At 40.8% G+C, this 16,711-nt stretch overlaps 1 protein-coding gene across 4 annotated transcripts in view; it reads left to right on the plus strand.

Moving 5' to 3' along the window:
* Positions 1–16,711, plus strand: part of robo1 (roundabout, axon guidance receptor, homolog 1 (Drosophila)) — a 349,403-nt gene that overhangs the window by 284,868 nt on the left and 47,824 nt on the right. For all 4 annotated transcript variants that reach the window (XM_088079109.1, XM_088079110.1, XM_088079111.1 and 1 more), the window contains 8 exons: positions 1,088–1,288; positions 5,482–5,508; positions 7,325–7,367; positions 9,135–9,289; positions 12,217–12,603; positions 13,317–13,433; positions 14,590–14,734; positions 15,019–15,249. In XM_088079109.1, the coding sequence (XP_087935235.1) occupies positions 1,088–1,288; positions 5,482–5,508; positions 7,325–7,367; positions 9,135–9,289; positions 12,217–12,603; positions 13,317–13,433; positions 14,590–14,734; positions 15,019–15,249 (1,306 nt within the window). The remainder of the gene's footprint in view (positions 1–1,087; positions 1,289–5,481; positions 5,509–7,324; positions 7,368–9,134; positions 9,290–12,216; positions 12,604–13,316; positions 13,434–14,589; positions 14,735–15,018; positions 15,250–16,711) is intronic.

Here is a 16,711-nt window from a genome sequence, read left to right on the forward strand (position 1 = left end):
TTGCTTTCGTCTGCTCACCTGCCATTGTTGACTGGGATTTGAGATGAAAGCCTTTTGAATAATAGAGAGAAAACGACAGCATTTCCACAACCGAGACTCACACACACCCGCTGAGATAAAGAACCTTTTTTGTGCGTCAAGAGAAGGAGGATTGTTCATATTTATGTTCTGTGCTGGCTGCATTTATCTTAAATATATTTCAGGATATATGTTTTCAACAAATTTCTTTCCCTCTTCTCTGCTGTTACACATTCCTAACTTCCTTCATTTTAAGTGTGCAGGGTTCCCATAGTCATGGAAAATCTTGAAGTCATGGGATTCACAATCCCATTTTCCAGGCCTGAAAAAGTCATGAAATTATTTTAAAAAAATCACTGAAAGTTTGAAAAACACATGGAATTTAGCAAAACAAGAAAGAAAGAAAGAAAGAAAGAAAGAAAGAAAATGACTAAAGAAAAAAGTGAATAAAATCCAAAATATATATGTAAACATTATTGTTCTATATATATATATAATCATAGAAAATATAAATACAGTTTTCTGGACTTCTATTTTAGTTATTATTGTTACTAGTATTAATGAAAGATTTCTAGTGATCCTCCCTCATCCTTTTTAGACCCCCCCAAAATTTTCAGGTTATTTTCTTGTCACCTTTTACTAATTTCCCACAATGTGTGGGACATTTCTTGCAAATTGGCCATTGTCTTTTCCCCCCATGTTTTTGATCAGGTTTCAAACTGTTAAATAGCTTGTTAAAAGGTGTCCGACAAAAGAAAAGTGACGGCAATCCAGGTTTCAGCGGTTGATAAGCATCAGTGTGTTACAAAGTTTGTTTACAATCACATATGTTTCATCACTTTCTCCCTGCTTTTAACTCCATGTATGCCAGCAAGCTAAAATTATAATTATGGAGAAGAAGGGCAATGAAAAACAATATTATGGTTCCTTGAAAAGTCATGGAAAGGTTTTTGAAATTTTGTCCCTATAAATGAGAGGGAACCATGCATGTGCGATCCCAATTTTTTATGAAATCCACCTTTTTTATGCTTTCTAATCCTGTTCTAACATCTCCATTCCACATCCTCAGATGCATCAGGGCGAATGACAGACACCGTGGTCCAGGAGAACCCTCTGTCCCAACAGATATCTGATGTCGTTAAGCAGCCGGCCTTTATAGCAGGCATAGGAGCTGCTTGCTGGATCATCCTCATGGTCTTCAGCATTTGGTTGTACAGACACCGAAAGAAGAGGAACGGCCTCTCCAGCAGCTACGCGGGCATACGAAAGGGTCAGTACATGCATGAAACAGAACACTACCAGGAACATCTATTTGAATTTCTGATCTGCAGCTCTGCTTTGAGGTTAGACACTTAGAAAATTTGGTGAGAAAATTGAAGCAGTATTTATTAGTGTGGTGCTGTGTTCACTTCCATTTTCTTCATCCCAAATTTTGCCAAGCTACCTCCCATCCTGCCTGTTGCACGCAGAATGCTGTCTTGCTCCAGGTGAAGTCTAACTGAAAGCACTCTCGAGTAGGGCCCTTTGAGATGTGATGGGAGCTCCCGCTGAGAGTGCTGCATGAAGACGTCTTTTATTTCTTTTTTCATACTTCTGTCACGCTGATTTTGCGAGGGTGTGTGAAGAGTGTTTTCAGTAAAGTACATTCTAAGGTCCAACAACTCCCCTTTTAGCAACTCCCTTCAGACTGTGCAGGGCGAGAGAGAAGGTCTTACCATAATGCCTCTTTATCAAGGACATGCTGACATTTTTACATGCTTGAAATATTCCTGCTGTCCTTTTTAAAAGGGGCCTTTAGATATGGAGGAGTTGAATTGAGCAATCCTGTTAAGGATCTACTTACCATATGTTTTGAAAAAAAAATCCAAGAATCCCTACCTGTGTGTTCGGGCTGCATTTTCAACCCTGTTAGAGTAGCTACAGCGTATATACGGTTTGTGCATCTACGATAATTAACCGTCTATAGTGCATACAAGTCCAGGTGCAGAAAACAATTCAGTCATTTATATATATGTACTATTTAGAGACAGAAGATAGTGTTTTTGTATATGGCACCCGTTTAGATTTGTAATTTTTTATTGATTTTATTTTGTTGTTATATTTATATTTTATACAGATTCTAAATCTCACTATTAGTTACTGTTGTTGATTACAAACCAAAGAACTGAGAGAGCATTTTTGGTCAGTTTTCACTGAATATTTAAAGGCGAACTACATGTTACACTTATGTTGTTGCATTCCTGTGTACTATTAATTAACATTAAAATGTTGTCGGTATTTCTTGTTATATCGTTATTGCAAAAATAACCTGAACTTTTTTGATATTATTTTACAGCTGTATTGCCCACCCCTAGTGTCTACTCACCATATGTTTTGAAAAGAATCCAAGTATCCCTACCCGTGTGTGTTTGGGCTGCATTTCAACCCTGTTCGAGTAGTCACCGCGCAACCCAGTGTGTTTGTACCTGACCTGAGTCAAAGTGACAGGGCTCGTGACATGCCCAACCTCTGCCCACAATAGTTAGAGTATAAGAGAGCTATTAGCCTTTCTCTTGGAGACTCATTTATGTGTGGGCTGGTTTAATGTGTGGCCTTGGGCTTTGCAGCTGCTGCCTGTGAGCGCTGCCTGCGCTGTCCCCACTCCTGGGCTCAGGTTTACTGCTGACTGCCAGGGTTAGAGGAGATCCACCCTTCAACCTTGAGATACACACAGACAATAGACTGACTTAGCTGTTGCTAATCTGTGGCTGTCATACTGAAAACACAGTGTCCATGTTCTGAATCCACTGCGGTCTAATAGTGGGAGGTGTGAGTCTTGTGAAAGTGAGAGACAGCTCAGCTAAGCTTTTTCTTAAGCTCTGTGGTCTTTTACAGTCTTTACACATACCTGTGTTGTTGATAATGTCAGAGCTGTCACTTTGTTTGGTAGACCCGATTCCAAAAAAGCTAGGACGCTGTGTAAAACATATCAGTATGCAATTATCCGCAAACCACTGTCAAAATTTATTTAGTTGAATACAGTACAAACACAATATGTTTAATGTTCATACTGATAGCATTTATTGTTTTTTGTAAGTATACACTTACTCTGAATCTGATGCCTGCAACAGTGCATTGCATCACTTTTTCCATATACAACACTCAGTGCGTGTCTTCATACAGAAAGCATCTTGAATTTGGCTTTGCAAACAAAGGCTTCTCCAAATATTAGAATAAATTTTAGTCAGCGTGTTTAATACTTTTTCCCTGTATCATTCCACTTTTGGGTTGAATTCTTCATAAGTGTAGTTTCATTGAGTTTATATCAGTATCTAGTACAATTTCATGTGGAAAGCAACATTATCAACTGGTTTATTTATTTGTTTTACCTTTTTATTTATTCAACTCATAACACAAAGACAGTTCATAGAATGCACAACATAGAGGAGATGTTTACACTAATATTCACATGCTTATCTTACTTTAGATCTTCTCATGTCCAAATTCAACAAGAACAATACATACATTTTCAGTGGTGGTATAACTTTCCAAAATATACCTGTTAGATCAGCACATAACCCATACTTTACCATAGAGTCCAATGGAAAAAAACTGTATGTCAACAAGCATTTGCAAATCATTGCATCTGTTTTTACGCACATTTCAAACAGTGTCCCACCCTCTGTGGAATCAGGGTTGTATTGACATGGACATCCTCCCAAAGTCCAATAGGACATTTGAAATGACATCATGATTTTATTTGACTGCTGTTAAGTCCGATAACACACTAATGTTATTGTGTTGTTGTTGTTGTTTGGTTTTAGAATTAGTATTGCTATGATGAGATATGTGATACCTGAGATTTTTTATCTGAGCAGCTAGCCTCACAAACAATTCCAGTATTCTTTGAACCAAAGTGATGTTCAAGCAGAGGCTATTCAGCGGGAACACACTGATACAGAATAGTAGCTTTGAAGACTTGTGCAGTAATGATCTGTGGCAAGGCGGCAGACGGAGACGACTGTAGGCTGAGGTTACCCTCTGACTTTCTGTGATTCTATATGTTGATGTTTACTCACATAGAACTCACAAAGCTCTTCAGGGGCACAGCAGGCAGACATGCACCCGCTCCTCCTCCTCCTTCTCCTCCTCGTGCACCCAGACCACAAGAGGCCACGGTCTTTGTTGGAACTGGTTACTAAGAATGTTTTGAAAAGAGTATAATTGCAACCACATGAAGCAACAATCTGCACTCAGGGTGAAATAGGCTCAATTGGGGCTTGTTTATGTGTTTGCTACAGTGTATGCTAGTGTGTTCTCAGGTTATGTATTTTAATTTGTAAACTTTAAAGAATGTGAAATAGCTTTTTCTCGTTTCCCTGCCAGTTAATGCAGTTATGCAAACCTTATGCCGTATATGTGTTGACATTTTGTAATACAAATTTTATTATGCCATGCTGCAAAAAAAAAAAAAAAAAAAATCTAAAGATAGTCCAAACAAATGGGTTAAAAAAAAAAAAAACGCCCAAGATTGCTGCAACTAAATTATTACTAAACAAAGAGACATAGCTCAGTTACAGCTTCATGTAGCCTGTGATCAAACATCTGTGACATTTTTGTGTCATAAAAGAACTCGATTTATGTATTTCAATCATGTTTGCATCTCACACAGCCTGTTTTGCCTACCAAGTGTTAGCCTGCCCCCTCTTCAAAGGCATTCATCAAACAGATCTAACTGCTCGTATCTTTAGACTTGTTTGAGCGTCGAGAGGAGAGATTCAAACATGATACGATGATTGTGGCATTTAGAGGACATTTTTTGGCACAGGTACTGCATGAATGAATTGTTTGAGGAAATGGAAATGTGACAACGGTGGTATCTTTCTCCTCAGATGTCTCTCTCAGATGTCTCATACTGGAGGTTGAAGGCAAACATTTCTACAGTGCACATATTTGAGTCGGTGCACTGGGTGACTACCAGCATGGTGCAATGTAATGCAATTCGTACTGTCGCGTTCTTCACTTCTTTAACAAAGAATATTCTATAAAAGACACACACATACCACACCAGCTATAACTGGATCTAAATCTGCCTACAGTACGTTGTTTTTCACAAGGGCCCCTTCTGTGCCACAGTGTGAGTGATTGAGCTGTGTGGGTGATGATATGAGTGTTCGGGATAGCAACAGATATCTCCCCGGTGTGTGACCCCGCCCAGTAGGCCTCTGGGTCAGGATTTGAACCAGCAGCTGGCTCAACACTCACTTTCCCCCAGTTGGGGTGCAGGGATGTCTGCAGGGATCAAAGACTAGGGGGCAGTGAGTAGCGTGTGAAGACAGGCTAAAATACTTTTTGAGGATTTGTGCAATTTAACAGAAACTTTGTGGCGACAAAGCCCATAAATGTGTAACAAGAACTTCCAGACAGTGCTTATGTACAATAATTTAATTCTGTTTTCTTTTTTTCTTTTTTTTGTCCCAACAGTGCCATCCTTTACTTTCACACCAACAGGTAAGCACTTTTTGGCTTTTTACATTATATACAATTAGGGTTGCAATGGTATACTGGTATTAAGGTGTATCGTAGTATGAATATTGATGGTTATCATACTGCTACTGAAAAAGGGAGACTTTTTACCCATACTTCCATTTAGAAAATAGTTTAAATTATAGTAATTAGTAAAATAGTATAGTAAAATAGTAGTATAGTAAATTATAGTGAAAACTTTAGTTTTCATTACGCTTCATTACTTCCTTCAAGGGTCATCGTAACTGATGTTATTATCGTAACTTATGTTATTATTGTCATCATTAATAATAATAAAATTGTATATTGTTGTACTATGAAACTGTGATGTTTTCTGAGACGGTTATTGTACCGTAAAAATCTCATACCATTGCAACCTTATATACAGTAAGTGATAGATAACAGCCATCAACTGTAGAAAAGTGAGGGGCAGAGAGGGGCACTCATTGTGTACTGACAAAATGAGCCCAACGCTTGCACAGTTTTAACCTAAATTAAATGTTCCACCAAATGTTTGAGTTGTGTCAGAGCATAATGTTTAAAGAGAAGCAGGCCACACTACTGAGAGGCTGATAAAACCAGTGGTAACTTGATCAAAGGGCTGCTGGCAACCTCAGACGGGATTTAAGAGAATGACACACCACCAGCACTCCAACACACCAATTAGATAGGCAAGCGGCAGCGGAGCAAAGGAGGTTATCTGTGAATTGAAGTGACACAGCGTAAAATAGATAAAAGAAAAGCTCTCTATGCATCTCTATCTTTCTCTCTCGGCCAGTTTTCGTTTACACTCCTTTTTCTTTCACTGGTAGACTTTCATCTGCCTAAAGTTTTTTGTCCCCTAGAGGTTTGTCAGGGGTGTTGCCAGCACTCAGTGCAATGGCAAGTGTGAAACAGTGAATTGGTGAGAGGAAGTAAAAGTGAGAGCAGGAGAAGAGTGAGTGAGACAATACTGGACAGATGTGGTTACACTTGCTGATCCTGTCTGTACAGAGGCCGTATCTAAACAGTAGCAGTGTTGTTTCTGTCTGCCTTGACGGCTTGCAATCGGGTGGAATAATTTAGCAGTTGCCAGGTTGTTTCACAATCTGCTGGAAATCTTTCAGGTGAAACACACTCCTTGGTCGTGTCGTTCGGCATGTGTCTCTTTAAGAAGAAAATCCTTACCCTTGTACCCGGTGTTAAACCAGGATGTTACAGTGCATAATGCTGATTTCAATCTAGAATTAGACTGTGATACTTTGGTTTGCATTAAAGAGAGAGCTCCTCCTGATGCATGCAAAGGCCAAAAGCACACTTGCTGTTTTGAAAAATAGACACGGAATCGACACAGCTCAGGCCCGACCTACATCTCTTCCACCTCCTCTTCGCTTAGGAAAGAGATTGTAATTAAAGTTGGAAATGTATCTCTCCTTCAAACACCGGCAGCTTCGAGCTCCTTGAAAGAGTCCAACTTTGAGGGCGCCCGGGCTTCAAACATACTGAACGCCGAGCCAGACAACCAAAGAGCTCTGCATCTGTTCTTCATAAGCCTCTTACATATCCTCCGCCCTGCGCCTGTTGCTGTGTGTGTGACTCAGCTGAATTTTTGCCACACACATTAATTTACATGCTAACTTGAACGGATACAATAACACACGCTCATATAGAAAAAGTCCCCATCGTCACTCACAAAACTGACAATTCAAAATCTAATTACTAATTCGATTTTGTATGACAATAGAAAAGATGATGATGCTCCGATGGTTATAATAGTTGTGGTGAAATCATGTTGGTAACTCACTGTTTTCTCTTTTTTCAGTGGCATATCAGAGAGGAGGAGAAGGTGTGAGCAGTGCTGGAAGGTAAGAGTTCATTTATTACTTTTAGAAAGAGTGTGTATGTGTGAGTGCATATTTTAATTATAAAACACATTTTAGGAATTTTAATTGTGATTTGAGTGTATAAACGCATGCCGCAGGATGTTGAACCTCCATGAGCAGGGTTGGGCACGTGTACTTTTCTTCAGCAAACACTAGGGGGAGTGCTGTGACTTTCTTGGGAGCTGAGGAGGGGTAAGGATGTGCATTAAAGTATGTTATGGTAGCAGGAACAAAGCCCCGTGTAGTGTGCCAGGAGCCCATCCGCATCCTATGTGGTGGAGAGCCACATCCAACCACAAGGCTGTGCCATAGCGTCACTCTAAAACATTAATGGAGATACATGCACACACACATAGCAGTAACTTCCATACTTCTTCATGTGGAATGGTGCATTATGCACAAACAGTGAGATTTGCAGAATTACGCTGTGCAAAAATCAACTTGCTGCCTCTCATTTGGCACTTGGCATGTTTTCACACAGCTGGAAAACAGTGAAAATTGAGTATGCAGGAAAAAAAAGGAAGTATATATATATTTCTTTTAATTTGTCACCCGTCTATGTGTAATAATTGGCGCCTTCTCTTTACTGAGAGAAGAGAATGACAGTACTGACTTCGTGTACATTTTGTGTGTGTTGTTCATGTGTGAATGGATAGTTAGCTTGGAGCCATCATCAGTAAATCCATATTCATTATATTATCCAGTTCCATGATTGAATCCCACATGCAGCATGGCTGTGTTAGCTCTGCACAAAGACAATGGCCATTCAATATCAACATGCAACTACAGGGATGATTGAGGAGCTATTGTGAGATTGTATTTGGCTGTACAAGACAAATGTGTTCATTACCCAAAATGAATCCAAGAAATGAGTCATTTGAGAGGGAATGAGGAAATGTGATTCAGTGCTAATTCAGCATTGGGATATGCAAACGGTTGGGTTTTGAATAACGAAACAGTATATGGCTCGACTAGAGTAGGCTGAATTCTCTTTGTATGCCAGATTGATTCATTTCATGAGCTGTAGGAGGCTTTTTATTCTCAGCTCTTCTAACACTCAGTGGTTGGCCTGAGGTCAGGTTGTACAGTGGAATCCTGTTGAACAAGTGATCTCGTATTATATTGGGATTAAAGCCGACGAAATAGGAGCAAGATGTGGAAACAATAGAGATGGATGGTGTGAAAGACTGCTCTGCATGAGTTTCTCTTCTGGTGCTCGAGTTTCACTAGTTTCCTATTCTGTACAGCTTAAAAAAAACAACTTTTTAAATGATAGAGATGTTGTGTGACACAATGGAATCGACTCGGGGAGCGTTTGTGGTTCACTGGCTGTTCAGGACGCACATTTCGCAACATTGAGAGTGAATTTTATCTGGCTGTTTAATCAAGGCGGCCCGCTAATGCTCACAAGGGCTCAGGGAAAGTGTCATCGGCTACAGGCAAGTCAAGCACACACAATCTATTTAGCTGGGCTTTTTTTATAGTGTGTGTGTGTGTGTGTGTGTGTGTGTGTGTGTGTGTGTGTGTGTGTGTGTGTGTGTGTGTGTGTGGCCAAAAGGCAAAAAGTACTAAAGCCGGATTTTTCCTATTCTTAGCTGCTGGATAAATAAACTCTACATAATCTTCTTTCAAATATTATGTTACTGTGGGTGTTTCAGTTCATTCACATAAATGTCATTGTGGTGTTGGCTCAGTCTCTTACTATTGTTAACCATTTGGTCCCTTTTTTTTTCTTTTTTTTGGTTACAGGCCTGGTTTGCTAAACATTGGGGAATCTGCCACTCAGCCCTGGCTGGCAGACACATGGCCCAACTCCTGCTCCAACCACAACGACTGCAGCATCAACTGCTGCACTGCAGGCAATGGCAACAGCGACAGCAACTTGGCAACATACAGCCGCCCAGGTATGTAGTGTCGGCATTTCCATACATGGGCAACAACCAAAATAAACACTTGCCTCAAACGCCGTGATGCAGTGGTTGACAAAATAACTGTGGAGATAAGAAATGTTGGAGCTGAGGGAATCTGCAGTGCAAAAGGAAGTAGGATCAGATATCTGGGTTAGCTCCCAGGAGAGTTGTTCTGTGTATCTCTTATTTCTGTAGGTCTCCACAAGAAAAACCTGAAGAAATATTAGGATTAAGAGAGGCTGTGTGCTTGTGTGTTTGATTTATCTGAGGTTATAGTAGAGCTGTTTTAGGCAGGAAATAAAAGGAGCACACTGAGAGGGGCTTATGGCTCTACTCTGTTGCTAATCGAATTGCTCTGCTGATTTCCATACTGTTGTTATAGCCGGTAATGTAATTTCCCCTAAGTGCTCAGTTATTTAAGAAATGTGCAGCGGGCGAAGAGGTCAAGGCTGGACTGCAGACCGTGGGCCAGGAGCAAAGGATGAGAGAATGATAGAGGGAGAAGGGTGCACCTGGAAGACCAGATGGAAAAGGGGGGAGAGAGGAGTGATGAAGAATAAGTATATACTAAAACATACACTGAAATCTATGAGTGGAGATAGAGAGCGCGAATGAGATAAAGTAGAGTCGGGTAAGTGAAGAGGAAAAACGGAAAATAGACTTAAGGAACAGCACCAGGTGGCCTTTCAGTTTAGTCAGCACGAGTAAAATTGTCAACAAAAGGTAGCAAATTTGGCCTCAAACTCTGTAATATACAATATTGTATGCACTAGGCATGGGCGGTATCACGGTATTATGGTATTTCAGGGTATTTAGAAATCCTGAAGTTGTGATTTTAAATACTAATTATGATTGTGAGTTGTGATTAAATACTAATAATGCAGACCCTCATCTTTGTATCAACTTCATCCTGAAGAGGCTGTATTGAGGACGGTGTGCATGCCCGGGCCACACTACATGCGTGAGCAGTTTGTGTTCACATTGACAGTGTTTGTTGTTGCGGCACGACTGTAGAACTGCCTACTGTTATAACTACTGCAGTTCCACATTTTAAAGCACATACTTGACTCATTTATGAAGCTATGCAAGCCATTACATTGTCAGCAACAAGGTTCTGCAAATGTTTCACAGTAAAATGCCTTGTAATGTTGACAAAGGGCTTTTATTTTGAAAAAGAAACAGGAAAGGTTGAGTAAAACCGATAAATTTGTATTTCCTAAATGTCTGTGAAAGATAAAGACATTGAAACTGTTGTAAAAGGTGACATAGAGTCAATGTAATAATCAAAACACCCTTTTCCCCTATCTATATTTGCCAAAAACTGCATGCGTCATGCAGCAAAAATGGCAGATGGTGCTGCCCACACCATCACTGTGGCTGCTCTAACCAACATGGGTGCAGAAAAAGAAAACCTATAGGTTCTGCGACATACAAGTCTTATTTTCAGTGAAAGAGAGAAACATAAATACAGAGAGTTTATGGTTGCATTTATCAGTTTATTCAGGAAAAAGGGTGTAAGAATATTACCTTTTGTTGACATCTTGTGAATATATAATGTTTTGAGTAGACTGAAAATAGCAAAACAGCCTGCAGAACAGAGCAACCTTGTTGATCCATGGTCCCAGGGGGGCTGGTTAGCACCACGCACTGATTGCGTAAAATACCGTACACTCCAGTGAAATTCAAGGAAAGTATGAAGGTTGTAAAAAATAGATACCGTCCCAGCCTAGTATGCACATACATACACAGTGACCTGTCTGAAAAGAGAATAGAGTAACACTTGCAGCCAAAAACGTCAGCTTGGATGACACAGGACTTACTATTTTCACTTTCAGCTGTGACCCAAGTCTTAAACAACCTTATCCTCGGAAACTTGGACTGCAATGAAATGCTTTATGTTCTAAATTATGCACTTTGGGACCGTGCCTTTAAGGGCAGCCCATAATTCCTATCCAGCTGTTCAGCCTAATATCCATCCAGCCACTCAATAGTTTCTCCTTACTTCAAACTGTTCCCAATGAGGATTAATAATTCATTTTCTGGACTTTATAGGCATCAAGTTTAGTTTTTTCTTTGTGCTAATCACCCGTCTGAGGTTCAAGTGTTCAGCTCTACCTAAACATGGTGTGAGATGTTTAACAGGGAATAACAGGCTAAAGGCAGCCCTCACTCTCCGCATGACACCCTGCTGTATGACACTAAGGAGCTTGCCAGACGCATGCTTTGTGTGTGTGCCAAACCTAAACTCTGTGAACATTAAGAGGATCACTGACTAGGTGACAGAGCAAAGAAATAGGAGTTAATGTCCCTTTATCTCAGCCATAGGGGCGCTTTCACATGTCAACCTTTGAAGTGTCGAGCTGTTCTGTGCCGCTGAAATGTGAGGCGCTCGGCACGAGCAGCGTGCACCTATGGCCGTCCTTGGTATTTACCGCAAGGCTGGCTCTCAGATCTGCTGGAGGATTTGAATATTTTATGAGCCAGGGAAAATTGGATCTGTCAGTGGAGCTGTGCTTTTACTGCGCGCCTCATTCCAGGTCTTTGATACAGACATGTCTTTCTGTCCCTCTCAATGAGCAAAGATGCTCCCACTGTTAGATGGGAGAGAACAGAGATGACACCCACACCGAGTCATGGAGGAGACTGAGAGGAGGCTGAGTGGGAAAGGTGTAAAACCACCTGTGTTACTCACCTAAAGTAGAACATCATTTGGCCAACGAAACGGACTTTAATCAGGAACAGAAATGTCCCTCTGGTGGGCACAGTGATCTTTCTATAGCTTAAAATTATGTAAATGTTTTTCGGTTTCCTCAGCTCAGACGATACCTCATTGTTTCAAAGCTGTTACCAAACTGGCATACAGCTCCTAAACTGATCAGCAGTAGACGCGATTGACTAAATACCCTCCTCATGTTCTCTAGCCGACTGCATCGCCAATTATAACAACCAGATGGAAAACAAGCAGACCAACCTCATGGTGCCAGAGTCTGGAGTCTATGGAGATGTAGACTTGTCCAACAAGATCAATGAGATGAAGACCTTCAACAGCCCTAACCTAAAAGATGGCCGCTTTGTGGGTCCAGGGGGCCAGCCGACTCCGTACGCCACCACCCAGCTCATCCAGTCCTCCATCATGGGCAACAACGTTAACTCAGACAGGGGAACCGGAGGGAGCGGAGGAGGACTCCTGGGAGGAGGGGAGATGAATGAAAAACACTGCTGGAAGCCCACCTCGATGCAGCAGCAGAAACAGGAAATGGGCTCCCAGCTGCAGTACAACATCATGGAGCAAAACAAGCTGAACAAGGGTGAGTGTGTGGAATACGCTGCAGCCATGGTTAAAGAGGTCATCACTGAGCCATGATCTTCCTCCGCTTCATTTTCCCTTCTGTCCTCTCCTCTCCTGGCTCTTTGAGCCTCACTGTGGAAGCCTGTAGAAGATTTTCATGCTTACCTTGGTTCTGTCTCGCTCCTTTTCAGTCAACATAAGTGTCATCGCTCTTTCTTTCTGCCTGTCTGTATGGCATTCATGTAACCCCCATCATCACCCTCTATGCAATCATGTATAATCTTTGCCGCTCAACGTGGGCCGGGCCTCAATTGCTGTCGTTGTAAGGTTTCTGAGTCTCTTTGTGATGAAGGCAGGTGTGAGGGTTTATCTTTGGTGTCAGATTTCTGAAGGAAAGACAAAGATAACTCTTGGATCTTCAACTGCTTTGAACAAAGCTATCATCACCTTGTTGTACCTGCAGAAAGGAACCACATCTGGTGTGATAGTTTTGAGATTTTTGTGCAGCTGTTGCATGTGTTCACATACTCACCTGAAAGTTATAAAGCATGAATTGCATGCCTCGTGTTGTGTGTATTCATGGTAGAAATAATTTCACATTTCCTTTGAAAAAGTGGAAATGTCCCTCATTTCCTCATTCATTATAAAGTGGATGCTTTGCTTGTTTTTGAGTTGGCAAGATGTCTGCTGGGGGTTCACATTAACCATACGTCCCATTCTCCCTACCATCAGACCGCTACAGAGGAGGTGACAGCCCAATGCCAGCCACCATCCCCTACAACCAGACCCATGACAGCCATACTGGAGGCTCCTACAACAGCTCCGACCGAGGCAGCAGCAGTACCTCAGGTAAGAGGGTTGCGGCATAAAGGAAAAAAAAACAAAACAAGCTGCAGGCAGGGCGGTCCTAGGTTATTAAATCAACACCTCCTGATACTTTTTCTCTCTCATGTTGTTCTTGATGTTTTGCTCTTTTTAATCTAATTGCCAAAGTTTCCCCCCGCATTTTAATTATTGTGAACCATCTAATCCATACACCTCCCCAGCTCCATTTGAAAATCCCAATTTCCCTCAAAAGCAATAAATCACTTTGAGACACTAATAATGGATGCTTTAAAATGGTAATTTGGTTAATTTCCATGTCAACCTATCTTAAGGAGAAACTGAAAGGGAAATGCCTTCAGAAAGTGGAAAATTGGTGAACAAAAAGAGAAACATAAACTGACGACAGTGCCTCCAAACAAAGGCATGAGCACCGTGCCAAGCATTTGCTTGTGCCTTTCGTTTTCTGGGTGCAATGTCATCCAAGGAAGGTTTCAAGGAAATTTGATAAAAGGAGCTTTTTATTAATAGTGTTTTTTTGTTTTGTTTTCCTGTTTTCTATTTCATTTCTCCATTTGTCCTTGCATAGTTTGCATTGCTACCGTTAATTGGCTTTACTTTTATTCCAGTATGAAGCAGCCTAATTTCATCAGGGCCTCAATGTCTGTCTGCGGACAAGGACAAATGATAACACATTGCAGACGGCATGCAACACTGCCACCTTAATGCCATGTATCCATTCTGATATTGCGTTTGAAGTTCAAGCCATTAGGGAGAGGCCTTTAGTGCTCGCTGCACCTCACAGCTCATTGGTTCACAATTCTAATAGTTTGGCATTAATTGGACCCTTTTCGGCCGTTTTCTTTCTACCTTTCCACTTGGTACTTGGTAATACCGCTGTAGGGAAATGACTGTGTTTTATAGTGTTTCCCATCATTTAATAACTGAGCGGTATGTGTGCACACTTGCATTAAAGTGTAGGGTTGCATTAGCCTTTGCACTCTGGCGTGTAAAATGATCTTTTCTTTGTTAGCCAGTCTTGTTAATGCATTTCATCTGCTGTCAATTCCTTGCTCATTACCTGCGATTTCTTCAACATTAATAATTGATGTGTTTTTCAAAGTGAATTTGTGTCTAAGTGTCTTTGACTAATGGAGTGCTATTTTTTTCCATTTTTGAACAGGGAGTCAGGGTCAGAAGAAGGGAGTGCGCACCCCCAAACTACCCAAACAGAGCACAATGAATTGGGCTGACCTTCTGCCCCCTCCCCCTGCAAACCCACCCCCAAGTCGGAGCACAGAGGAGTACTCTCTATCGATGGAAGAAAGGTGGGACATGTCTGCACAGACACAAAGACACAGACAACCTGACAGGCATGCAGACACTCTATTTAAATACTAGTTCACTCTTCTTACCTTTTCTCCCGTTTCTCACCTTCATTGCAAGCATTTGCCCCAAGGGTTTCCTATCTATTAGTGCTAGGCTCACGTCAGACCTTGATAGAGGGATGCCATGAATATTTAGTTTGTTTCCCTGCCTTCAGTATATGAAAACATTCATGTTTTTAGTGAGTGATATGACGGTAACAAGGCCTGTTTCTTTCTGTTGGCAGCTGTGAACCAGACATGCAGTGCCCCATGCCCCCCTCTCACATGTACCTGCAGCCTGATGAGCTGGAGGAGGAAGAGGAGATGGAGAGGGGCCCCACTCCTCCCATCCGAGGGGCGGCCTCTTCCCCTGCAGCTGTGTCTTACAGTCACCAGTCCACAGCCACTCTCACCCCTTCACCTCAGGAGGAGATGCAGCCGATGCTTCAGGACGCTCCCGACAGCCATGAACGCAGGTAAACGTGCAAGCGTAACAAGTAGCAAAAAGAACAACAAAAAACCAGTGGTCAGCCTGTGTAAACATGTTCAGAAGGTACACCTCCCAAGTATTTTATATTCTCAACAGTTTTCTGTGTTTTCGCCCATTAACTCCAATTCTGTATTGCACCACACTCTTGGTCATTTTTCAAAAGCATATCTGAGGTTTGAGATTGATTTCTTACCTTCAGGGGAGCCATTTGCTTCAGCTCATTTCAGTACAGCATTAAAATCTACTCGCAGTGATTTGAGATTGTTTGAAATAAGAAATGCATCACAGTCTAAATTTTTGTTTCTTTGTCCAAAAAAACACATTGTGTGGTTATCCAGCTGTGAACAGGAACTTGTCTTTTAATGCATATAAAAATGAAGACATGACACATTTAGGATTAATTAAACCTTTTTAACGTAGGAAATTGTGGGAATTTCTGTTTTCATTTTGCTTATGTTGTTTGCTGATTTCTGGACAACATTGCCTTAAACTCTGAATCTGAGTTAAAATGTCCACTGTAAAGGATTTATATGGATATTTTGGCAGAAATGGAATATAATATTCATAGCCATGTTTTCATTATTTTCTAATTACCTAAAACTAAAAGTTGTGTTTTTGTTGCTTTGCAAAAAAAACCTCTGAAACCTCACTGTTAGATGGCACCAAATCCTACACAAAGGACCTTTAATATGCTACGGTGTAGAAAATCATCAAAATTAATGCAAAGTATGTTAGATTTTCACTTAACTGGACAAGAATGCAAAATCAGCAGTATGGTCCCATGACAACTGCTTTTACTTTTTCTGCGTAATTTGTTAGATTTGTTTTGATACCAACACCAATATTGGAAATGCCTCAGATACTGCCTAAAATGCTGCAAGTCTATGCACTGGTCTGATACCACGTAATTTATTAAGATTCAAGGTTCAATAATTAACTGCCATTGAGCACTACACACAGACAAAAGTACATCACAAGGATAAAAACAAACACATAATTAAAATCCAAACTGAAAATAAAATAATAAAAACAGCAGCACCATTAAAATGAGTAAAATAAGAGAACACAGTAGTACATGGAGGGGTATTAGCAGCAACATCAGTGACTCACATATAAAGTGAGTTCATATTTCAAGTTCATTTAATTAAACTATAAAGTGGTGTCACATCCAGCTAAAACAGTAGATTTTCCTTTGCTGCACTAAAACAGTAGCAGAAAGTTGTGTTGTGCAGCCACAAGCAACTACTGTTTTAGGGTGGCAAAGAAGAATTGACTTCTAGTTAATATTGTAATGTTATTAGCAAGTAAATGTCAGTGATTTGGAAATTTAGATAGGATTCATTCTCTGTATGTATTTCTTCATGTTTTACAGCACGTATAATATACACTTTCCATACAACAGTGATAGCAATCATTTCACATCCATACATGGGTACTAGTGTTATTAT

Source organism: Plectropomus leopardus, chromosome 6 (genome assembly GCF_026936395.1).
Source record: "Plectropomus leopardus strain MGB_pleo_1.0 chromosome 6, ASM2693639v1, whole genome shotgun sequence".
NCBI lineage: Eukaryota > Metazoa > Chordata > Actinopteri > Perciformes > Serranidae > Plectropomus > Plectropomus leopardus.